This window comes from Colobus angolensis, unplaced genomic scaffold (genome assembly GCF_000951035.1).
Source record: "Colobus angolensis palliatus isolate OR3802 unplaced genomic scaffold, Cang.pa_1.0 Scaffold249, whole genome shotgun sequence".
In the NCBI taxonomy this organism is placed as follows: domain Eukaryota; kingdom Metazoa; phylum Chordata; class Mammalia; order Primates; family Cercopithecidae; genus Colobus; species Colobus angolensis.
In genome coordinates, this window is record NW_012115699.1 from 2,003,250 (window position 1) to 2,029,049 (window position 25,800).

A 25,800-nucleotide genomic window follows, 5' to 3' on the forward strand; every position below is an offset into this window, starting at 1 on the left:
CCCGGCAGAGACACAACAAAAAAAGTGAATTTTAGACCAATATCCCTGATGAACATCGATGCAAAAATCCTCAATAAAATACTGGAAAACCGAATCCAGTAGCACATCAAAAAGCTTATCCACCACGATCAAGTGGGCTTCATCCTTGGGATGCAAGGCTGGTTCAACATATGCAAATCAATAAACGTAATCCATCATATAAACAGAACCAAAGACAAAAACCACATGATTATCTCAACAGATGCAGAAAAGGCCTTTGACAAAATTCAACAGCCCTTCATGCTAAAAACTCTCAATAAACTAGATACTGCGGGAACGCATTTCAAAATAATAAGGGCTATTTATGACAAACCCACAGCCAATATCATACTGAATGGGCAAAAACTGGAAGCATTGCCTTTGAAAACTGGCACAAGATAAGGATGTCCTCTCTCACCACTCCTATTCAACACAGTATTGGAAGTTCTGGCCTGGGCAATCAGGCAAGAGAAAGAAATAAAGGGCATTTGATTAGAAAAGAGGAAGTCAAATTGTCTCTGTTTGCAGATGATATGATTGTATATTTAGAAAACCCCATTGTCTCAGCCCAAAATTTCCTTAAGCTGATAAGCAACTTCAGCAAAGTCGCAGGATACAAAATCAATGTGCAAATATCACAAGCATTGCTATACACCAACAACAGACAAACAGCCAAATCATGAGTGAACTCCCATTCACAAATGCTATACAGAGAATACAATACCCAGGAATACAACTTATGAGAGATGTGAAGAACCTCTTCAAGGAGAACTACAAGCCACTGCTCAAGGAAGTAAGAGACGACACAAACAAATGGAAAAACATTCCTTCCTCACGGTTAGGAAGAATTAATATCGTGAAAAAGGCCATACTGCCCAAACTAATTTATAGCTTCAATACTATCCCCATCAAGCTATCATTGACTTTCTTCACAGAATTGGAAAAAACTACTTTAAATTTCATATGGAACCAAAAAAGAGCCGGCATAGCCACGATAATCCTAAGCAAAAAGAACAATGCTGGAGGCATCATGCTACCTGACTCCAAACTAGACTACATGCCTACAGTAACAAAAACAGTATGGTACTGGTACCAAAACAGATATATAGACCAATGGAACAGAACAGAGGCTTCAGAAATACCACCACACATCTATAACCATCTGATCTTTGACAAACCTGACAAAAACAAGCAATGGGGAAAGGATTCCCTATCTAATAAAGTGTGTTGGGGAAACTGGCTAGCCATTTGCAGAAAGCTGAAACTGGAAAATTCCTTACATCTTATACAAAAATTAACTCAAGATGGATTAAAGACTTAAATGTAAGACCTAAAACCATAAAAACCCTAGAAGAAAATCTAGGCAATACCATTCAGGACATAGGCGTGGACAAAGGCTTCATGACTAAAATACCAAAAGCAAAGGCAACGAAAGCCAAAATAGACAAATGGGATCTAATTAAACTAAAGCCTTCTGCACAGCAAAAGAAACTATCATCAGAGTGAACAGGCAACCTACAGAATGGAAGAAAAGTGTTGTAATTTATCCATGGGACAAAGGGCTAATATCCAGAATCTACAAAGAACTCAAACAAATTCATAAGAAAAAAAAAAACCAAACCATCAAAGGTGGGCAAAGGATATGAACAGACACTTCTCAAAAGAAGACATTTATGCAGCCAAAAAACATATGAAAAAAAAGCTCATCATCGCTGGTCATTAGAGAAATACAAATCAAAACGACATTCAGATATCTCTCATGCCAGTTAGAATAGTGATTGTTAAAAAGTCAGGAAACAACAGATGCTAGAGAGGATGTGGAGAAACAGGAACACTTTTACACTGTTGGTGGGAGTGTAAATTAGTTCAACCACACTGAAAGACAGTGTGGCAATTCCTCAAGGATCTAGAACTAGAAATACGATTTGACCCAGCAATCCCATTACTGGGTATATACTCAAAGGGTTGTAAATCATGCTACTATAAAGACACATGCACACGTTATGTTTACTGCAGGACTATTCACAATAGCAAAGACTTGGAACCAACACAAATGCCCATCAATGACAGACTGGATAAAGAAAATGTGGCATATATACACCACGGAATACTATGCAGCCATAAAACAGGATAAGTTTATGTTCTTTGCAGGGACATGGATGAAGCTGGAAACCATCATTCTCAGCAAACTAACACAAGAACAGAAAACCAAATACCACATGTTCTCACTCATAAGTGGGAGTTGAACAATGAGAACACATGGACACAGGGAGGGTAACATCACACACCGGGGTCTGTCAGGGGTCGAGGGGCTAGGAGTGGGATAGCATTAGGAGAAATACCTAATGTAGATGACAGGTTGATGAGTGCAGCAAACACTATGGCATGTGTACAGCTACATAACAAACCTGCACGTTCTGCACATGTACCCCAGAACTTAAAGTATAATAATAAACAAACAAACCAACAAAAAATCCCCCTTAGCCCTACTTCCTGTTCTAGTATTGTTCCATTTCCTTCCTATTTTTTATGACAAAATTCCTCAAAGTACTATCTAAACTTCTATCTCCAGTTTCTCTTTTCTCACTTGTTCTTGATTTCCCTTAAATTAGGCCTTATCTCTTATCAGTCTACCTAATGCGCTCTTAGCAAATCACAGACGACATTCACATAGCAAACTCCCATGACTGATTCTAATCCTCATCTGACTCATCATCAACAATTCCAACAATTGACCCTTCCTTCTTCCTAGAAACACTGTCTTTACTTGGCTTCCCAAATACCACACTCTTAGTTTCCTGCCCATCTCTCTGGTCTTTGCTGTCTGCTTGTCATCTCTTTGACTTCCAAGTGCTATAGCATCTCAGGATTCAGGTCACTTACCTTCTCTTTTCTGTTTCGGTATTCAATGTCAATTTTATACATTAAATGCCATCAATAAATGTCATGTGGATAAACTCCAAACTTACACCTTCCAACTGGACCTCCTCCTTTAAGACTCATGTATTCAACAACGGACTTGACATTTCCACTTAGATTACAGATACTTCAAACTCAACAAGTCTCAAACTGAGCTGCTAATACAGCTCCCCACATTAAGCTTACTCCTGTCAGACTTTTTCATTTCAGGAAATGGCACCTCTGTCCTTCCAGTTGCTCAGGCCGAAACCCATGGACCCATTCTTGATTCCTCTCTTTCTCTCTTGCTGGACAACCAATACATTAGCACATTCTGTTAGTGCTCTCTTTGAAATATATGTAGAATTCAACCACTATTGGGACTCAGTTCGTGTTAATTTCTCACAAAGCTACTTATTTGTGGGACTGTTTCATCATCAGTATTTAGATTTTTGAAGCAGAGTGCTTAAATTAGGTACATGCATTCTATCATTAGTAGAGCTAGTTAAAAATAGTAACTTTCTAATACACCCCACAAATGCACCATAAGTTTCACTGAAATAAAATCTTGAAAGTTTCTATTTTTTACTTTTTAAAAATTTTAAATTTATAAATAGAGATGGGGTTTCACCATGTTGCCCAGGCTGGTCTGGAACTCCTGTGTTCAAGTGATCCTCCCGCCTCGGCCTTGGAAAGTGCTGGGATTAAAGGCATGAGCCACTGCACCCCAGCCAAAATCTTACAATCAAGTTGCCTAAGAAGCAATTATAAGGCTGACTGCTTCCAACTTCTAGGCTGGGCATAGTGATTCATGCCTATAATCCCAGTGCCTTGGGAAGCGGAGGGGAAGGGTCTCTGGAGGCCAGGAGTTTGAGACTAGCCTGGGCGACACAGCAAGACCTTGTCTCTAAAAAAATATTTTAAAAATTAGCTGGGTATGGTGGCATGTGCCTGGAGTCCCAGCTAATTGGAAGGCTGAGGCAGGAGGATCACTTGACCCCAGGAATTCAAGATTGCAGTGAGCAATGTTCGCACCACTGTACTCCAGTCTGGGTGACAGAGGAAGACCTTGTCTCAAAAACAAAAACACCAAAAAAATTAAATAAAGAGTTTTGTAGTCTTTGCTGTCAAATTTCTTTCTCAGTGACACAATGAAACGGATCCTTATCAAGTACACAGGTAAAACAAAAGACTTCACGCTAAGGTCTGAAGCACAAGCATTAATGTTAAGTGCTCATAGTTGCTAATGGCAAATGTGAGTGAAATGAAGCAATTTTTTTTTTTTTTGAGATGGAGTTTCACTCTTGTCACCCAGGCTGGAGTGCAATGGCATGATCTCAACTCACTGCAACCTCCACCTCCCAGGTTTAAGCATTCCTCCTGCCTCAACCTCCTAAGTATCTGGGATTACAGGTGCCTGCCACCACGCCCAGCTAATTTTTTTGTATTTTTAGTAGAGACGAGGTTTCACCATGTTGGCCAGGCTGGTCTTGAACTCTTGACCTCAGGTTATCCACCCACCTTGGCCTCCCAGACTGCCAGGATTACAGGTGTGAGCCACCACTCCCAGATGAAGCAATGTTTTTTAAAGAAAAGGATAAGAAACATAATTAGAGAAGGGAAAAAAAGGACACATGTAGTATGGATGGAAGTGTGCTAAAAAATGACTGAAGTATCATAAAAGCAGCAGGAATGCCACAAACACTAAACTGACTTTAAATACTGAGTGACTGAAGGTAAATAGAAAAGAGAAGGTAAGTGACCTGAATCCTGAGATACTGTAGCACTTGGAAGTCAAAGAGGGGACAAGCAGACAGCAAAGACCAGAGAGGTGGGCAGGAAACTAAGAGTGTGGTATTTTGGAAGCCAAGTAAAGATAGTGTTTCTAGGAAGAAAGAAGGGTCAACTGTTGGAACTGCCAATGATACATCAGATGAGGATTAGAATCGATCTGAGTATTAGCAGTTTGGTAGCCAACCACCTGTACAAACACATATTTTTTAACCAGCTTACATTTGACAGCTCTTGATTTTTACTACATATAACATTTCCTTGTATTTAAAAACTTATGAAAAAACTTTGTGAATATAACTGAAATTAACAACCTTATATACTCTGTCAGAAAATAATTTAATTTTATCAAGGTTATGAAGCAGTACCTGTAAGTCGGGGAATAATTGTTTTGTTGATGATTGTAGACAAGATTTTTTTATCTGAACTACTTTCCTTCTTTGAATCTTCTACACTGCTATCCATAAATTCTTCTACAGATTTGAACCATGGCATCTCTTTTAAACCTGTGGAATCCAACTTACAAAGAAAACGATAAAAGTTATGAAGAAATCCTTCAACATTAGTGTATTTTAAAATAGTTATTGTTTTTTTCAATAATCACCAGAGCTTTTCTAAGGATCAGAGGAGACTAATTCCCTGTTTTAACACTAGACCACCAAGGCTAGGCAGGATAGCAGGACAGCATGACTGAGATGTGGTGTGTAAGTAGCATAACAAGAAGCCGCATTTCATGCATTCAATTACACAATAAACACTCAACAACCACCTAGTGTGTGCCGGAGCCTTTAGAGCCTACCACGTGGCAAGTACTCTGCTAGGAGCAAAGTATACATTTGTTAGGCACTTGAAACAGCCATGAATGAATTTGTTTATAAAAAAATTCATCCATTTCAAGCAAAGTTTATTTCTGGCCCCTTCAATTCTCATAAGCATAAAAATGTAATTTGTATGTGATTTAGTTAAAGGTTCTATTACACAGTAGACAGTTGCTGAGTTCATATTTCTTTTTTTTTTCTTTTAGTCAGTCAAATTCACTGAATAGAGTTTATATTTCTTAACTTAGGATCTAAGTATCTGCAATTTCTAGCTCCTGAACTAATATTTCTCCCTTTATACCTTTAGGAAACACCTTTCCCTTTGTGATTCATCCTGTTTATCCCATAAACTCTTCAAAGGCTTGCATTCCACCTCCTCAACGCCACCCTAAGCAACTCCTCCCAGTATGTCATCTCCAACTCAAGAATTCTTGAAACAAGGCTTTTATATCTACTTTCTCCAAACCCAACAGTACCTTATACTTTCTGGCAGGATTTTCAATTTAATGTATAAGAAACTAAAAAAAATGTGTTTGCTTTACTGATGTTAATGATGCTCAGCCTAAAAGTCAAGTGAGAGCCAAGAAAAGAATGTAGCTGAAAGCACACATTTTCTGACTATTGTTCCAAAGCTCTAAATTTCAGTTCCAACTGTAAGGGTAAGGTATTTAATAGCTAACATAATAGTAAGGGAATTTAAGTATACTAATGTAATCAGGATAAATTTTCACATATGAAGCATAAATACCTTAAGAGGATTCCAATCAATCAACTGAACTCGTATTAGGGGATTTAAAAGCTTTGGTATGCACAAACTAACGAAAGTTTCATAATAGGAGTCAGGAAACTTTTCTCGCCATTGCTGAAACTTCAACAAAATATTCTGGATGTTACAAAAGTCATCATGCACATCTTCAAAAACTTTCTTCTGTTTCTGTAAAATGTCACCTGTCAACAAAATAAGTCTCTTTATGCATTTTAAGTTGTGAACTTTAAGTATGCTTCCTTAAAAACACGGTCATGCCAGACTGTAATCAATTGAGCTAAAATTCCGTCCTTTTATATTAACATAAATTTTTATTAAAAAAACACTTTAGCAACTAAGTAACAATATCAACACTAATAAAAGCTACCATATATACCCCTGCTATATGCCAACAGAAATACATTAATCTCATTTTACCATCGTAGCTATCTTCCTTACCATATAGGTATAGTCTACTTATTTACAGGCAAAACAACATCAAATTTAGGGAGGACAAGACATTTGTCTAAGATTACACAGAACAAAATCTCCCTTGGAACCCAAATTTATAGTTTCACCAAATTCAAATGTTTTAAGTTAAAAATGACAATATGGAAACTATGTGTGGTAAAGAAGTGAAATGAAGATGTTCACTAGTAATAGGAGAAAGTCTAAGAGAAAAAACTATGAAGATACAAGAATACTCACAATGCTCCTACCTTCATTTTACTCCATTATTCAGAGGTAGGAAGAGAGTCTTACAGAGGAAAAATGTGTTTCATTTTTTCTGAATTTAACCAACTGTTTTATATAGCTTACGTATTTATTAAGGGCAATCACAGCAAAGCGTTTCTCACCATTTCAAAACTCAAACCATGATATATTAGAAACTTGGTAACTGACCTTGGCTTTTTTGGAAGTCAATCATCTCTGCTGAAGGCAGTTCATCATCACTAGATGTCCCTTCCTGATGGTTACAATTCCCAGAAAGCATCCTTGCTTGTCTTCTTTTTGTCCTATATTTTGCAACAAACCAAAAATAAACAAAAAGTAAATAGATCTTGCTGAAAATAAATGCTTAATTTTTTTTTTACCTCTTGCTGAAAATAAGTAATTTTATCATTTATTTTAAATGGCCAAAAATATATCAGTGCACAATTTTATTAATATTTTTGACATTTTTAGTTTCATTAGTTTGAGTTGGTAGTTCTCCATTTGTTTTTTTGTTTTTTCTTCTAAGACATTCCCAGTTAGGACATTCCCATGGGCTAACCAGATTCTGAAGAGGGGGTAATTACAATTAGGAACGGTTTCTAGTTACATGAAGGGGTGGCTTACCCCTCCACACCTGTGGGTGTTTCTCATTAGGTGGAAGGAGAGACTTGAGAAAAGAAATGACACACAGAGACAAAGTATAGAGAAAGAAAAAGTGGGCCCAGGGGACCGGCGCTCAGCATACAGAGGACCCACGCCGGCACTGGTCTCTGAGTTCCCTTAGTATTTACTGATAATTATCTTTATCATCTTAGAAAAAAGCGAAGTGGAAGGATAATAGGATCATCTTAGGGAGAAGGTCAGCAGTAAGACATACGAATACAGATCTCTGTGACATGAATAAGTTTAAGGAAAAGTGCTGTGCCTTGATATGCATATGCAAACATCTTCATAAACCTTTTTAGTGCATAAAGAGCAGTGCTGTGCTAGCAAGTCCCACCTTTCGCCCTAAGGCAGTTTTCTCCTTTCTCAGTAAATAGAACATAGAATCGGGTTTTATACCGAGATGTTCCATCGCCCAGGGGCGGGCAGGAGACAGATACTTTTCTCTATCTCAACTGCCAACAACCACCAAGAGGCCTTCTTTCCTCTTGTACTGGTCCTCCTCAGCACAGACTCTTCACAGGTGTCAGGATGGGGGACGATCAGGTCTTTCCCATCCCACGAGGCCATATTTCAGACTATCACATGGGGAGAAACCTTGGACAATATCTAGCTTTCCTAGGCAGAGGTCCCTGCAACCTTTGGCAGTGTACGTGTCCCTGAGTACACTTGAGATTAAGAGAATGGTGATGACTTTTAACCAGCAAGCTGCCTTCAGGCACTTGTTTAACAAAGCACATCCTGCACAGCCCAAAATCCTTTAAACTTTGAGTCACCACAGCACATGTCTCTTGCAAGGACATGGTTGGGAGTAGGGTCACAGATTAATAGCATCTCAAATACAGAACAAAATGGAGTCTCTTATGTCTACTTCTTTCTATATAGACACAGTAACAGGCTGATCTCTCTTTCTTTTCCCCAGAGTTACAAGCAATTCCCAGCCTGATAAATGTCATTTTACCCATTCCTTTTAACTGATCCAAATATACCCATGTGTCTTTAAAGCAGTCAAGGATGGTTTTACTAAATTTTGCTTCTATTTTTATTTTCACAAATTAATAACGTATATCAGGTATACTTCATGACATCATGTGGCTAATTACATTTAAGTAGTGAAAAGTACTTCCTCAATGATGCTTTCTTTAAATCTTCACTTTATATAGGTACCTTCGAGATTCAATCTCTTCTAAAATCCACTGAGTTTTTTCATCTAGTGCTAAGTTTCCACTTGTGGACGTCTCATCTTTGCCTGTTAATAAATAAAATTGACTTCATACTACAAATTCTCAAAAGAAAAAAGTAAAATGCTTTGAAAATAAAGGTAACATCATGGATGTATAAACATATATGCATAAGTAAATACACAAATATGCTTAAATTTTGCAATTAATTATGCAATGAAATTTCAGTGTTAACTCTTTATTGCAATATTAACAGGCATGAGGTTCATTGGCCTAAAAATGTATTTTGGCTGACGAAAATGTTCACCTAAAAATGTACTTTGGCTGGTGTACTGTTGCTATTATTGAGAACAGCAGCAAAGTTCTACCAAAAAGTTTCGTTTCCTTGTATTCTTTTCCAGTAGTTACTAGTTTTTTTCCATAGCCAAATGCAAGAAATATTGGCTTTATCAATACAGGAGTCCCCCCCTTAGAATGTATCCCCTTAGAATGTATCTGCAGGTGATACATTCTAAGAACCCCAGTGGATGCCTGAAACCACATACAGTACCAAACCCTATTTGTTTTTTCCTCTATATACACACCTATGATAAAGTTTAATTTATAAATTAGGCACAGTAAAAGACTAACAATAGCAATAAAGTAGAACAATGAAAACAATATACCATAATGTATGTTATAGGAATGTTGGGTATCTCTATCTCAAAATATCTTATTGTACTGTACTCATTCATTTTTGGACCATTGTTGACTGAAACTATGGAAAGTAAAACTGCAGATTAGAGGCACTACTGTGTTTATTCACATTATTTCTTATTTTAATATGTAATACCATTATTTACAATCCACTAAGGGTTGTGTGTTTCACTGAAAGTCACTTTGCCTTTACATTTACTAGTTACTTGGTTACGGTCTTTCACTATCTCCTGATAGCACCTTAATCAAAGGAAGATATCTCTGAAAGTACAAAATCAATGAGGAAAAAAAAAAGGAGGTATCCATATTTTGTATAATGAAATCTTAAAGATAAATTTGTATTGAAACTCACCAGAACCAATCTGTAAAGTGACTTTGAAACTATGAAGTTAGATTTCTGACAGAGTCTAAAGAATTATGCGAACTTGTCTCAAAACATTCTCTACATGGCTATGTACATATTCTGTCTGAAATAGTAAATAATTGGAAGTTATGTTTATTTTTTAGTCTTGGACTTAATTTAAAACATTCTTAAGTCCTATTTCTAAATGCTTTGAGTTTTTGGAAGCTGGTGAGTAAAGGGTTTGTGGGAAAATACATGAAAAACATGTTTATAAAAATATTTTTCTTCTTCACATAATTTAGCTTAATGAATAATAAATTGTATTGAACAGGAAAAACACTAACGTGATAACTGTTGTAAATACGTTGATTCATGTTTTAATTCATCTTGCCTGCGTTTCATAAAAGTCATAGCTTGTTTTAAAAGGAGTGCATGCATGGATGATTCTATTTCTTGGATGTTGATAATCTGAAATACATATATATAAGTAATATTTTGTAGGTCATCAATAACGAAATATATATATATATATACACACAAAAGTACAATTTAGAAGATACATAAGCATATTTGTATGCTTAATTCTCAAAGAAACATTCCCAATACTATCATATTTCAAGTATAAAACATTGTGTGCAACAGACCTAGCTGTCAATACCTTTAATATTAAAAATCAGAAAATTGACTTAGTCTACTGGAACTGTTATAATTATCAGAGATAGATAAACTAAATGGGGGCCAGGTGTGGTAGTTCATGCCTGTTATCCCAGCACTTTGGGAGGTGGGTGGATCACCTGAGGTCAGGAGTTCAAGGCCAGCCTGGCCAACATAGTGAAACCCCTTGTCTACCACTAACAATACAAAAATTAGCCAGGCGCAGTGGTGCCCACCTTCAATCCCAGCTACTCAGGAGACTGAGGCAGGAGAATTACTTGAACCCTGGAGGTGGAGGTTATAATGAGTTGAGATTGCGCCACTCTGTACTCCAGCCTCGGCAACAGAGCAAGGCTCTGTCTCAAAAAAAAAACAAAAAAAACAAATGGGATGGAGTCAGGAACATGCATTAAAGTTTGAGATAGAAGATTTTTTTTGAGACAGAAGAATAAGAAAAAATGAAGGATACAGATGTTTTCACAGGCTGAGGGTGTGGAAAGTAGGTGGGGGGGCACTCAAAGCTGGTGAAATTTGAAAAATTTGGGAATGGAGAAAAACTAACCAGAGACAGGTAACAAAGTTGTGATGTGATACAGAAATGAGACTAGTTGAAATTGAAACGCTCCTATTTTGGGGAGCAACAATTCCTCCTACTCCTTTCATACTCCACAGCTGCTGCTATGAATACATTAATGCACAGGCTGACAAAATTTTAACAGTGTAATTTTTCAAGGAGGAATGAAAAAAGAAAATTACATTGTAATACTTCAGAAAGTAACTACCAAGTGGTAGTAGAAGATAGCCAACTTAAAACCACAATTGGGACAAAGCATCCCATTGTTTAGCAACATTTTCATTATAAACAAAAAATAATGTGGGCTGAGTGCGGTGGCTTAGTTATAATCCTAGAACTTTGGGAGGCTGAGACAGGTACATTGTCTGAGCTCACGAGTTCCAGACCAGCTTGGGCAACATGGCGAAACCCCGTTTCTATTAAAAATACAAAAAATTAGCTGGGTGTGGTGGTGCACGCCTGTAGTCCCAGCTACTTAGGAGGCTGAGGCACAAGAATCGCTTGAACCTAGGAGGCAGAGGTTGCAGTGAGTTGAGATCGTGCTACTACACTCCAGCCCAGGTGACAGAGCGAGACTCTGTCCCCCTCTTCAAAAAAATAAATGAAATAAAAATAACAAAAATAATGTGGAAAGTAGAGTATACTTTATTGAAATGGCTAATCTTTTTTTTAAAAACGGATAACTGAAGGCCCACCCCAATTTAAGAACTTAGTATGCATAAATCAAAAACTAAAACTAAAAATCTCAAAAACATCTGAACGTTTAAAGAACAACCATTACAAACAAATTCAAAAGACAAAACTGGTAAGTTCACAACAAGCAGGATAAAGCATTAAAAAATTTTAAGCTATAAAGAATTGTTCATACTCTAACAAAACTAGAAAAGAAAAAAAAATCTCTACTGATAACCACAAAGGTAACAGGGCAAAGACAAGAAACAAATAATTCACAAGAAGAAAACCAGAGTTTGCTTGAGATCAAAATACAATATGTAAAAACAAAATCCGTTTATTCCTAATCTAGTAAACTAATAAAACTGGCACAATCTTTCTGGAGGTCAATTTTGTAATGTTTCATAAGCCTTAAAAATATTTAGACTTAAATAATTCATTTTCTCTGACTTCATTTTCAAGGAATTTTCCTTAAACAGATAAAATTATAACAAAAATGTATATACAAAATTTTATACAATGTTACTTATAATAAAATAACTGCAAAAAACTTGAATATCCAACATTAAGAGAATGCTTATTATCATCTTATTTTAAAAATGTGTAGGAAAAATACTAGAGAAAAGTATCTAATTGTGAGATTTACACTTTTCTTAATTGCATAAGGGGTTTTCTGCAGGAAATGACATAAATATTGATATGTACCTTTTCATTAAGGCAGTCAATTAAATTTTCCACATAAATTTTCATGCTCTTATAGAATTTACAATTTAGAGCTTGATTTGATGAACTCTCTAGGTTCTGGATGGTACTCTTTGAGCTTTTGACATCTTGTACATATTTTTCATACTCCCTCAGGTGTGAGCGGTGAGTTTCCTGTAGTAATGTTAATCTAAATAAATAAAATAAAAATTAGTTTATTTTTCAAACTTTTTCAAAAGTAGGAATCTAATGCAAATATTTCCAAAGACCACAAGGAAACTGACAATCATATAAATCTGGGTGTACAGACTAGATAAGCAAAGACCACCACAATAAAAGTAAACCCTTTAGCACCTGCTTAAGCCAAATACTCTCTCTTCAAGTTTTCTTGCATTTGTCTTTCAGAATCTTTCTTTGCTTTATATAAAGGACAGTGAGAATTAAGAAATTAATCAAGATAATAATGTGTAGTAGGCATTATTAATGAAATGTTTTAGTTAAGTAGAATATTTCTGACTATAGCAGTGAATTTGTAAGTAAATATTATGTAGAAAAAGCTAGGTACAGAGCAAGGTACATAATGTGCTTCCTTTTTTGTATAAAAACAGGGGAATATGTAAGTACATATGTGCTTGTAAAGATATATATATAGACCACCTCTGGAAGAAAACATAAGAAAATGGTAGCAGTGGTTTCCTCTAGGGAGGGTGGTAATTTACTTTGTTCTGTATATCCTTTCCACTGGTTATTTTATGTTTTAACAATGAGAGTGTATGGTCTTTTTAAAATAAAAAACCTAGTTAACAAAAAATAAAATATAATAAAGTTATCCAGAAAAAATAAAATGCTACAATAAATCAATGATCTGCTGTTTTTTATTCCTCATGCAAGGTTATCTCTGTACTCTAGGGGGCTGGCAAACTACCAGCCCACCCTTTGTTTTTATAAAAAAAGTTCTATTGGAATGCAGCCAAGCTTATATGTTTACATATTGTCTATGGCTGTTTTCATGCTGTAACATAGAGTTGAGCAGTTACAACAGCAATCATCCAGCCCTTAAAGCCTAAAATATTTACTATCCAGTCTTTTACACAAAAAGGCACTTGCTGACTCCTGTTCTAGATCAAAATGTCCAACAGAGAAATATTTAAGTAAATTATGATATAACAACTATATGGACAAACATGATAGTTTTTTTAAAAAATTAAAGGCTATTTGGTAATATAGAAAAATGCTTATAACCATATTAAATAAAAAAGTAGAATTTTGTATTTACTGATTTTAACCATGTAAAATATGTTACAAAGACTAAAAAGACATTATGGTAGTCACCCCTTAATCATGGGAATAGGTTCCAACACCCACAGTGAATGCAAATAATATCAAAGCCTATATATGCTGTTTTTTCCCTATACATACATAACTATGATAAAGTTTAATTTATATATTACATACAGTACGCCTGCACTCTGGGGCCATTATTAAGTAAAATAAGGGTTACCTGAACACAAGCACTGGTGATACTGCAATAGTTGATCTGATAACTGAGATGGTTACATGACTAACACGCTGCTGGCTTACAGAGCAAAGAGATGTTGGACAAAAGCATGATTCTCATCCTGGGCAGGATGAAGCAGGGCAGCTCGAGATGTCATCACACTACTTAGAACAGCATGCAATTTAAAACATATGAATTGTTTATTTCTGGAATTTTCCATTCAATATTTTCGGACTAGGGTTTCACCACTGATAACTGAAACCACAGAAGGCAAAAATGCAGATATGGGGGGACTGCTGTATACAAAAATGAAATCAATTGTGTTAGTATGATAACACAGGAGATCCTTTTTTCCCTTATAAGTTTGTTTAATATCAGTACTTAATAATCTAAAAGAATATAGTGCTATATATCTAGTATTAAATATCTAGGACAAATGTAAATTTCAAAATAAGTATTGCTCACCTAGTATTTAATTGCTTCTTTATAATTTCTAAATTTACTGGTGTAAATGAAATGGAGGTATCAAATTTCTTCACTTTTGAAGATCCACTGCCATGGGAAAGATCTATGTCTCTTTCCTAAAAAAATAAAAATAGATTTTTACAAAACCATTTCTTTTACCTTCGAAACATTAACAGCATGAAAAGGGACTGGATGATCCAAGGTCTCTTCAAGCTAAAAAACTCCATGTCTTTGTAATTTTTCATGGTCCCAATAAAATGTTTTAAATTGTTTTAAAATTTAGAAGTTTAAATTCATATTTAAGAAGCAAATTCTAAAAATTACATTTTTTAAAAAGTTTAGTTTTGAAGCTAATTTTGGTTATGGTCTAATGTACTCTCAGAAAGTCATCCAGTTTTTTAAGAAACAACAATCCTTCATGAATATTAACTGGCGGAGCAGACAGACCTGTCTGGCTGACCTGACACCTATTTCCGTGATAGAAGTACCTATTTAACTCCAACTCCATTCTAGTCAATGAAAAGTAAATGGAAGTCTGCTGGAGGATATGTAGGTAAAGTTTTTACTTTTCTTTAAGACATTCTTTTTTTTTTTGAGACAGAGTCTCGCTCTGTCACCCAGGCTGGAGTGCAGTGGCGCGATCTCAGCTCACTGCAAGCTCCGCCTCCCGGGTTCATGCCATTCTCCTGCCTCAGCCTCTCAAGTAGCACCACTACGCTTGGCTAATTTTTTGTACTTTTAGTAGAGACGGGGTTTCACCACGTTAGCCAGGATGGTCTCGATCTCCTGACCTCGTGATCTGCCTGTCTCGGCCTCCCACAAAGTGCTGGGATTACAGGCGTGAGCCAACGAGCCTGGCCAAGAAATTCTTATTTGGGTTTTCTGTTCCTTGTAAAGAAATGCACTGCTAACATATATCTTATAAAATGGTATATTTCATATTAGCATCCTCTGTCTAATCGCAGCTTCTCCACGCTTGGAATGTTCAAAAAATGCTGAAGAACCTCTATTTTACACAAAGACACATGAAGAAAATTGACCAGACATTTAGCCAATTTCACTGGCTTAGCTATTCTTTTTATATTTTCCATGAAGCATCATCTTTTGTCCTTTCAATTCTCACCAAGCCTCCCATCTACCTCTGCGCATACCTACAAAATCTCCAAACACTCTTGATATTTTGCAGTCAATGACCCATTCAAATATCACCAGTTCCGTAAAGGCTTTCTCAAACTTTCTCATTTACCTTCCCTCCTATAAAACTTGACCACCCAATTGCTCCTTTGTGCCACCTCAGGACCCTGCAAAGAGTTCTGTCACAGAACCTGTAGGATTTCACTATAATTGTTTTGTTTAGTTGTCCTCCTTCCTGCAAAGGTTGTACAACGTTGTAAGTGGCCGTAGCAGGCTAATGGTGACCCCATGAAAACATGTTCACATTCATGTTGTTCATTATATGGCAAAAGATGTAATTAAGACTTTGAGATGAGGTGCATGTCCTGGATTATCCCAATGGAGCCTGAATACAATTACATGTTCCATCCTAAGAGACAGGGAATTTTGGGGCACAAGAGAAGAAGCAGATGTGAAGATGGAACAAAGAGAGATGAGGCCACAAGCTAAGGCATGCCAACAGCCACCAGAAACTAGAAGATTCAAGGAATGGATTCTCTTCTAAGAGTTTTTGGAAAGGGGGGATGCTCTACTGCCATTTTGATTTTGGACTTCTGGCCTCCAGATCTGAGAGAGAATAAACTTCTATTGTTTTAAGCCACCAAGTCTGCGGTAATTTGTTACGGGAGCCACAGGAAACTAATACGGTGGCAAATGGTAGATTTTCAATAAAGGAATCAGTAAATGTACTCACATTAGCAATAAAAATGCAAATCAAATAAGTGTGAGATTCCATTTTCACCAACTATACTTGCACCTGAAGAGGGCAAGATTATAGTAAAATATTCCCTGATATTGGTGACATTACAGATTGAGCTAAGTTTTCTTTAGAAGGCAATAGAGAAAAATACACTAAGTGCCATAAAAACATTCATCTCTTGATTAGTAATACAGTTCTTGGAAATTATTACAAAGGATTAGTTCAAAAACATACATTTGAACAAAAGAAAGGAGAGGAGGAAAAATAATTAAATATTCACTGATTCTTATTTGTTAATAAAAAAAAATCAGATTGCAAAGAACCTAAAATGTCCAAAATGAAGAATGGTTAAGAAGATTATGATTCAGTGACTCCAGTGAATATTATGTAGCTAATAAAATCAGTTATTACAACAATGTACAAACAAGAGAAGGTAATTTATAATATGTCAAGCAAGGAAAGCAGAATTCAAAATTGTATGCATATTGTGGTTCCTAAACTGTGTGCAAAGGCATCCTAGCAAATTTAAAAGGGTGTAGTGAGACATTTTAAATTTTTTGGGGAAAAACCGTAATACTCAACATCTGTTGGACTACTAGCTTTTAGTTCACAGTTACATTAGAATGTGTTCCATATGGCCAGACATGGTGGCTCACGCCTGTAATCCTAGCACTTTGGGAGGTTGAGGTGAGCAGACTGCCTGAGCTCAGGAGTTTGAGATCAGCCTAGGCAACATGATGAAATCCCATCTCTACTAAAATACAAAAAAATCAGTCAGGCGTGGTGGTGTGTACCTGTAGTCCCAGCTACTCAGGAGACTGAGGCCTGAGAATTGCTTGAACCTGGGAAGTGGAGGTTGCAGTGAGCCGAGATCATGCCACTGTACTCCAGCTTGGGTGACAAGGCAAAACTGTCTCATAAAAAAAAAGAAAAAAAAAAACAGAATGGGTTCCATTCCTTTTGATGAAGTCATATTTGTGGAGCTGGGTTTTGGGACGATGCTATGATAAAAACAAGTATTGTGTGAAGATTAACATGGAAATGAGAGTGACAGTGTCCAATCTGATTCCAAGGTTTGAAAAGTCATGCATGCCTAACAGGAACACACATCTCATTAGTAAGGAATTTTGGTTATTTAAAAATAAAATAAAAATGTTCTGCCTTCAAATTATCTGTATTTTTTTTCCAAATGGTTAGTTCTTAGGACATAAATTGTATAAAATTCTTTGAACTACTTAATAAATAGAATTGTTTGGTACTTCTTTTGGCTTACGAGTATCATGATAAAATTACCAAGACACTAACGGCTCCATGAATGAGAGTGTTTGGGAACCTCTGATGTATACTAGGATTGCAATTCTTGACCTCATAGAGCTTATATTCTAGCAGCAGACCCAGAGCCCAAATCTAGGACTTATAACCCCAAATACAGTACATTTGTTAGGTTTCAAAGCTCACTACTTGTTTAAACTTTACATTCATTCATTCATTTTTAGTGACAGGGTCTCACTCTGTTGCCCAGGCTGGAGTGCAGTGGTGTGATCACAGCTCACTGCACCCAGAACTCCTGGGCTCAAGTGATCCTCCCAGCTCAGCCTCCCAAGTTGCTGGGACTATAGGCACGCCCCACCAGGCCTGGCTAGTTTTATTTGTTTTTAGTAGAGCTCAGGTTGTTCAGGCTGGTCTCAAACTACTGGGCTGAAGTGATCCTCCCTCCTTGGCCTTCCAAAATGCTGGAATAAGAGGTGTGAGCCACTATGCCTGGACAAATCTGGGCTTTAGTGTTGCTGTTGTTTTTAGTCTTAAATGAGACAGGGTCTCACTCTGTCACCCAGGCTGAAGTGCAGTGGCGCGATCTTGGCTTACTGCAGCTTTGACCTCCTGGGCTCAAGCAATCCTCCCACCTCAGCCCCCAAGTAGTTAGGACTACTGGTGTGTGCCACCATACCTGGCTAATTTTTGTATTTTTTGTAGCAGTAGGGTTTCGTCATGTTGCCCAACTAGTCTTGAACTCCTGGACTCAAGTGATCCACCTGACTCAGCCTCTTGGGCTTTGGTTTCTAACATAATTTTTAGCGATTCATAAGTGTCCCACCCTACTGTATTGCACCAAGACCCCTATTATTGGATATTTACTTTGTTTACATCTTTTTAAAAATTAAATAAAACACAAAGCTATATTTGTGTATGCAGAAATGTAACACAGTTATGTATCATAATATAGGTATAACGCATTTGTGTATAATATTTACAAGGTTCACTATAATAAAAAATTATCTGAGAAATCACATAATGAGATTTAATATATAAATGATAATACATCTATTCACTAGATTGCTATGAAATCATTAAGATGCAGTAGAAGTAGATACACCATTGCAGTGAGATGTCTGTTATATTGTGAAGTGAAAAAAACAGTTTCCAAAAAGAAAAGTGGATATATTTATATTATACAGAACAGGTGTCTGAAAGTAAAGTTTGAGGCTTAAACTTTACTTTTAAGCACCTGTCCAATATAAACTGTCAATTATTATAAAATTAAAGATTAAAAAAATAATACCCTCAAGGTATTTATAATCGAGTGGAAAAATAAGATAATACGCACAGTGTAGTGGGTTGAATGGAGGCCTCCCAAAAGATACATCCATGACTTAATCCCTGGAAAGTGCAAATATGACCTTATTCGGAAAAAGAGTCTTTGTGGTTGTAATTAAGTGAAGGATCTTGGATTATCTGAGTGGGCCCTAAATCCAATGACAAGTATCGCTATGAGAAAAACACACAGTAGAGACATGGAAAAAGCCACGTGAAGACAGAAGCAGAGACAGGAGTTATGTAGTCACAAGCCAAGAAATATCCGGAACCACCAGAAGTTGGAAGAGGCAAGGAAGAATTACCTGCTCCCCACAAACCCCCAGGGCCTTTGGAGGAAGCAAACCCCTTGACTTCAGATTCTGGCCTCCGCCCTGTGACAAATGTCTGTTCTTTTGAGTCCCAAGTTTGTGGTAATTTGTTATAGCAGCCACAGGAATCTAATATACATGGTATAAAGAATGATTACCTCTATGATTTTAACTGCTTTCCTCATTTGTTGTCGTTCCCAAATATCCTGTTTTTCATCTTCCTGACTTTCTTCACTTGTTTCTTCATTTCTACTTACTAGGGGGAAAAAAAGTTCACATGTAAACATTTAATATTTTTCCATTTTAATTGCAGCAGCCAACATTTTTTGAGCTTATTCTACACAGGCTTAGCACGACTTTACGTGTTATTTATTCTTCACAATAATTCTGGGAAGAAGGCACCATTATTACCCTCATTTCACAAGTGAGGAAACACAGATATTGGGAGGTTAAATAGCTGTCTGAAGACTATGACGAAGTTGGAAGTTGGATCCTGGGATCTGACTCCAGAACCCGTACTCAAAACACTACAGCCCTATATATTTCTCAGTAAAAAAACTGAGAAAGAATGAAATGTTCGGTTTTTCTCATCAAAAATCTCTCAATTACTACCTAAGAATCTAAACATTTAAAAGTAAGTTGTAAGGAACTAAGTCTTTTCCTAGAAAAAAAAAAAGTTACAAAAACCTTGGTAAAATGCATATATTATAAATGAGAAACGTGAAAACAGTCCTTTAAGGCTTAGCATTGTGGGTAGATGAAATTTTTTATTACAGCAGGGAAGATTTTAATACATGACATCGAAAATCTCTGTAGATGCTTCCATGTTGAAAAAATATATTTATAAATGTGACGATTGTTTTCAATGTTTTAAAAATAAGATACTGCACATTTTTTTAAACCTGTTAAAAAAGATCAAGAGGGGGTCAGATATTAATAAACATTATTACATACACTCCTTGATAATAACATTTTGATACAGGTACATCTTTTAGAGGTCATAATATCATGGACCAAATCAATGTTAAAAACCATTATCAACACTCTACAATGTGAGACAGCACATTACATTTTTATGGAGATTCTCTCATAATATTATATTCTAATGAAAAATATCCTAATCTTCATATATTGGTATACACATACTTGATTCCTCAGCCATCCTTTGTCTAAATGTTTGAGGTTTTAGGGTAAATGGTATTCTCTTTTCATGGTCATCAGGCTCACTCTCAGGGTCATCTTCACTCTCTTTCTTCATAGCAGAGACGGTAGAGGTATGTTCTACATCCAAAGAAATATAGTCATCTTGGGCTCTGGCCAATTCACGTTTTCTGCGGGCTGCCTGAATAAAAGCTGCATCTGGGATCTTAACTGAAGGAAACAAAGAGGAGGACATTAAAAACCAAAGACCAATGTAAGTAAATATTCCTCACATTTAAGAAAAAGAAAAAAGCACCATTTTCCTAAATTATTTGCTATTTTGATATATGAATGTGACTTTAATAAATGGCTCAAAATCTGTATCAGTAAAGGAAGAAAACTTAATAGAGATCAAATACAATTTAGAAAAATCAACCAAATCTAGAAGTATCAGAAAATGTACTGAAACCACTTCATTTTATCTTTTAACTCTCTTACTCATCAGGTACTGCTCACTTTGTTGAGGGGTGGCTATTTCTCATTTCTGGAAGCTCTGAGATTGTCAGCACAGGGATGTGGAGGGGGTTGAGTGTAGTGTTCCCCAATCAGTGAGAGCTACAGAAGTTAGAAGGATCAGTGACAGACCAGTCTGACTTACCAAGTAAGACAGATACTACACTATGATGTCCTCCTTCCCTCCTACCCACACTTACAAGAAATCAGAAACATACTACAAACAGTAACAGAGCAAAGCCAAATTAGCCTCTGCGGTTCTATAGTGAGCCGCACGTGAATAAACATGAGACATTAAGAAGTGTAAAGAAAATAATCAGGTTCATTTACCAGGTGAAAAATTTTAAATGACAACAACTCTTAAGAGAGCCTTATTTTTTTCTTCATATTGTACAGCATAAACATCATTAGCATAAACTCTTCCAATTTAAAACAAGTTTCTTCATGCATGATCTAAGATGAAATTTATCTTCATTCTGGAAAAAATGGTTTCTTAAGAAAAATACTACAGTAAAGAAATGGCAAGAGAAATTTTCACCATTTTAAGCATTTCAAACTACTAAAAAGATGTCAAGCTACTGAGGCTCTAGTGAAATTTTCTAAACTTTCCCACAAGTTGACCCAAATTCCTTGAGAAATAAACAGAAAAATGTCATGTACTTGGAGATGCGCAAAAGCTCCAATGTTAGATACAAACAAACAAAAAGAGATATATCACAGACCAATATGCTTGACATCAGTCCTAGGGAAAATTAAAAGTCCTTGAGTAAATCATGAAGCAATAAAGTAATCACTAGAAGTCAATAAATACTCATCAAGAACAAGTAATATAAAATCATGTTATTTGCTTTTGTATAGATTAGTATTTATTTACAGACTACTGTCAGGGACATGATGAAGGTCATGTCCTCCTCCCAAAGCATTTAAGATTCAAAATCATCACAGCAGGTTATAGTAGCAATTCTCAACCCTGGCTACACATCACAGTCACCTGAGAAGCTTGACATACCCAGGCCTCTACACTAGCAATTCAGATGTTGATCTGAGGCAGAGCTGAGAAAAGTATGTTTTTATAGCTCCCTAGAGGATTTTAATGTGCAGGCAGGGTTAAGATAAGACAGTTAGGTTCAAATACTCAAGTATATGAATATGGACACAGAAATTCTTATTTTGGAGGTGATTTTCCTGAGATGACTTGGTAGGGTTTAATTAGTAAGTCACAAGCAATGGGACACAGTAGTAAGACATTAGTGCTACATAAAGGTAACCGCTCAAGTGAAAATAAAGACGTAAAAGTTCAAGGAAGAGTATCGCATCTGTCCTGTTTCTGCATATTCAATACCTAGTTCAAGGGTTCTCACACAGCAGATGCTGAGCAGACAAGGGATGAATCAATAATGTCAGCATATTGTTCAATAATAAACACATCATGTTTTTACAAATTTATAACTTATGAATAATTCTTCACATACATCATCCTATCTGATATACAATCATCTAGGGCTGAGAGGTAAATTATCATCTTCTATTAATAACAAGCAGCCTCTGCTAGAGGGACTATTTCGAGGCAGACATTCCTTCTGAACACAAATAAATGCTTTTCTTCCACTTGCCTGCCCTTAAAATGAACACATTCCTCCATCTTTTCTTCTCCAGCCAGTAAGTCCTTTGAACTTTCAGGTGTTCCTCACAGGACAAGTTTTCAATTTTTGATCAGTGGGGGAGGGGCAATTCACCCTGCTGAACTGTTCTGCACTCCTGTAAGACATTTATCAACCCTTGCCTGTAGGGCACTACGTGCCAGCAACAACTCAACCACTATAATCAGTTAAATAATCCCATACATTTTCAAACGCTGCCCTCTCTCCTTAGGTGGGGCCAGTGCTGCCAACACTTCACAAGCACTGCCTTATGTTGTTTAATCCACCATCTTTTTTTGTTTTTGAGATGGAGTCTTGCTCTGTCGCCTGGGCTGGAGTACACTGGCGTGATCTCTGCTCACTGCAACCTCTGCCTCCCAGGTTCGAACAATTCTTTTGCCTCAGCCCCTTGAATTACAGGTGCGTGCCACGATGCTTGGCTAATTTTTATATTTTTAGTAGAGATGGGGGTTCGCCATTTTGGCCAGGCTGGTCTTGAACTCCCAACCTCAGGTGATCCAGCCGCCTAGGCTTCCCAAAGTGCTGGGATTACAGATGCGAGCCATCGCACCTGGTCTAATCCACCATCTTTTATAGTAGCATTGTTTGGTACAGTAGCCACTAGCCCCATGTGACTATTCAAATGCAACTAAAAATTCAATTTCTCAGTCTCACTATAGCCACATTTCAAGAGCTCAATAGCCACTTATGACCAGTGGCTACCATATGGACAGTGAAGACAGAAAATTTTTCCAAACCACAGAAAATTCTACTGAATAGCACTGTATCTAGAATCTAGACAAGACTTTACCCGTTTACTAGATTTCAGTTCTTCATACTGGCTTAATCACTTAGTATTTCTGTACCTTGCGTACATGGAGAAGAAACAAAATTACAAGGTTACAGAGCTACTGGTTGTTGTTATTTAATAGGCTAATAAAGAAGCACTTATTACTATATTACAAGCATTATAAAATATATTTTAATAATTTTATTTCACTAAAATGTGTTTCCTTTACAAAGCTATGTATTTTACTTTATTTTCTCAGAAGGGATCTTAGGCTTCTCTAGACTGAAAAAGGACTCCACAGCACAAAACAAGTTATAAACCTCTGAAGACGCCAGATAAATATTTTTGACTCTGTGGGCTATAGGGTCTTTGATGAAACTTCTCAACTCTGCTACTGCAGGGCAAAAGCACACACAAATAATAAGTAGCTGAAAGACTGATTGTGTTTTACTAAAATCTTGTTTACAAAAATATGTAGTGGGCCAGATTTGCCACCCCTAAACTAGACTGATCTTTCTAAGACACAAAAACATTCATGTCACCTGCATGAAATTTTCAGTGGTTCCCTAAGCCCTGTATCATCTGACTCCAACTTGTCCTTCCTGTTTTCTTCTTTTCCTTAAACTCCCAACCAAGTACTTTCAGCCAAACGGAGCTATCTTTAGCTTCCTGCACATATTACATACCTTCCCTAAAGTTTCAGATATGCTACATCCTATACCTGAAACATCCTCCCTGACAAATTCATACCATCCTTTAGGTATCAGTATCAATCACCCAGCATAACACAGTGGTTAAGAAGAATACAGGCTCTAGAACAGACTGGGTTTGAATCCTAGCCTTGCTACTTATAAGCTGTCTGACCTGTGCGTGTTAAAATGTAATAAAAATGAGCAGTCAATTTTGGCACTCTGACAATTATCCTTAATGACCTACTTGCCCCATATGTCACCAGAGTTTTTAATATGTTATTAATAACTATATCAAAAACACTATATTAAAAATAAAATTCTTAACAAAATCATACAAATTACTAACCTGTTGATGAAAGTTCTTTTTCTCCAAGAGAGCTAGAGCTGTCAGAAGACAAACCCTGATCATCCTTCCTTTCTGAGGAGTGATGTATTTCATCCTCTTCATCTGTGGACACATCAAGGACTCTGGATTCTAACAGGACATTAAAAAAAAATAACAAAAAAGAGTCAAAATAATGTAATTAATAATTGAAATTCTGAACAACATGGCATATGTATAATATGGTGTTTTCATCCTACTCCACATATTAAAGTAGACATATTGATCTTCCTCCAACTTTCTTTCTTAAGCAACTGAATGATCTACAAAGTGTACAAAGACCCTATTTGTATTAACGAGGCATCTAATAATATATTTCCAAAAAGATGCAATGAGAAGAGGGAAGGAGGCATTAGAGAAAAAAAAGAGACAAAATTGAAGTAATATTTAGAAAAGTAATGATTGTGAGTAAGTAGAAAAGAAAAATATTTAATGTATACTATGTACTAGGCACGTTAAAACCTGTTTTACATGACTTATTTAATACTTGTAATTCTATAAAGTAAATACTATTTCTGATGAGTTCACTAAGGATTAGGAGGATAAAGAACACCAACTCAGGAAATGGAGAAGCAGGGCTTTCAATCTAATCCCATCCAACTTCAGAATTTAGGCTCTCTTTATAGTATGCCATATTTCAGTGGCTGGTGGCAAGAAATACTATAACGAGCACTTTGGTCAAAACTAAACCATGAGTCTATCTTTTCAATGCATGATTTGGAAGGTCAAATAGTCTGTTAAATTCAATTAATCTGTTAAACAAAGATAATACCAAGATAAAACCCACAGGGGTGCTGTGAAAATTAAATGAACAAAATAAAGGAATTCTTGACATTACTGACAAGAAAGGGTTTGTTAATCCACAATAAATTTGCAATCTTTATGAGTAACCTTAAAACATAAGATTACATAGTACTCATTACTTTTAATTTTCTACCTTAGTTAAAAGACCTACATACAGTTCAAAAAAGGCTGGAGTAAAATCAAAATTTAAAACACTTAAAAAAAATAGCTGCAGCTCACATCTTTCTTAGATATTGCCATTTATGACAACCCATACCTGTTTCCAAAGTGGATTAACACCAAAGCAGTGGGTCTCAAAGCATGGTTTATCAATCCCTGGAGGTCCTTGAGACTCCTTCAGAGTCTGTGAAATCAAAACTACTTTCATCACAATAATAACATGTTATTTGTTCTTTTTACCACGTTGACATCTATATAATGAAGTAAAAGCAGTGGTGGGTAAAACTGCTAGATCCTTAGCATGAACGAATCAATTTGTAGTAGCAGTTATGGTATTTTTCACTACCTCACATTGGCAGAAAAAAGCCAGTTGCTCTTAATGAAGTAATTAAAAAATTGTTATTTTATTAAATTTTGACCCTTGAGTACACATGTTTAATATTCTTTGTGACAAAATCAAAGTATTCATAAG

The 25,800-nt window shown here is 36.3% G+C and overlaps 2 protein-coding genes across 2 annotated transcripts in view; one reads left to right on the forward strand and one right to left on the reverse strand.

Moving 5' to 3' along the window:
* Window positions 1-9,030, forward strand: part of MRPL19 (mitochondrial ribosomal protein L19) — a 49,949-nt gene extending 40,919 nt beyond the window's left edge. Inside the window, exon 5 of the mRNA XM_011946121.1 lies at window positions 8,811-9,030. The gene's annotated coding sequence lies outside the window, so the exon portion shown is untranslated. The remainder of the gene's footprint in view (window positions 1-8,810) is intronic.
* Window positions 1-25,800, reverse strand: part of GCFC2 (GC-rich sequence DNA-binding factor 2) — a 52,476-nt gene that overhangs the window by 23,631 nt on the left and 3,045 nt on the right. Inside the window, exons 2-11 of the mRNA XM_011946119.1 lie at window positions 24,330-24,458; window positions 20,355-20,579; window positions 19,367-19,464; window positions 14,433-14,548; window positions 12,473-12,659; window positions 10,212-10,335; window positions 8,815-8,896; window positions 7,174-7,286; window positions 6,274-6,473; window positions 5,076-5,226 (exon numbers count right to left, since the gene is read on the reverse strand). Coding sequence (XP_011801509.1) covers window positions 5,076-5,226; window positions 6,274-6,473; window positions 7,174-7,286; window positions 8,815-8,896; window positions 10,212-10,335; window positions 12,473-12,659; window positions 14,433-14,548; window positions 19,367-19,464; window positions 20,355-20,579; window positions 24,330-24,458 — 1,425 coding nt within the window. The remainder of the gene's footprint in view (window positions 1-5,075; window positions 5,227-6,273; window positions 6,474-7,173; window positions 7,287-8,814; window positions 8,897-10,211; window positions 10,336-12,472; window positions 12,660-14,432; window positions 14,549-19,366; window positions 19,465-20,354; window positions 20,580-24,329; window positions 24,459-25,800) is intronic.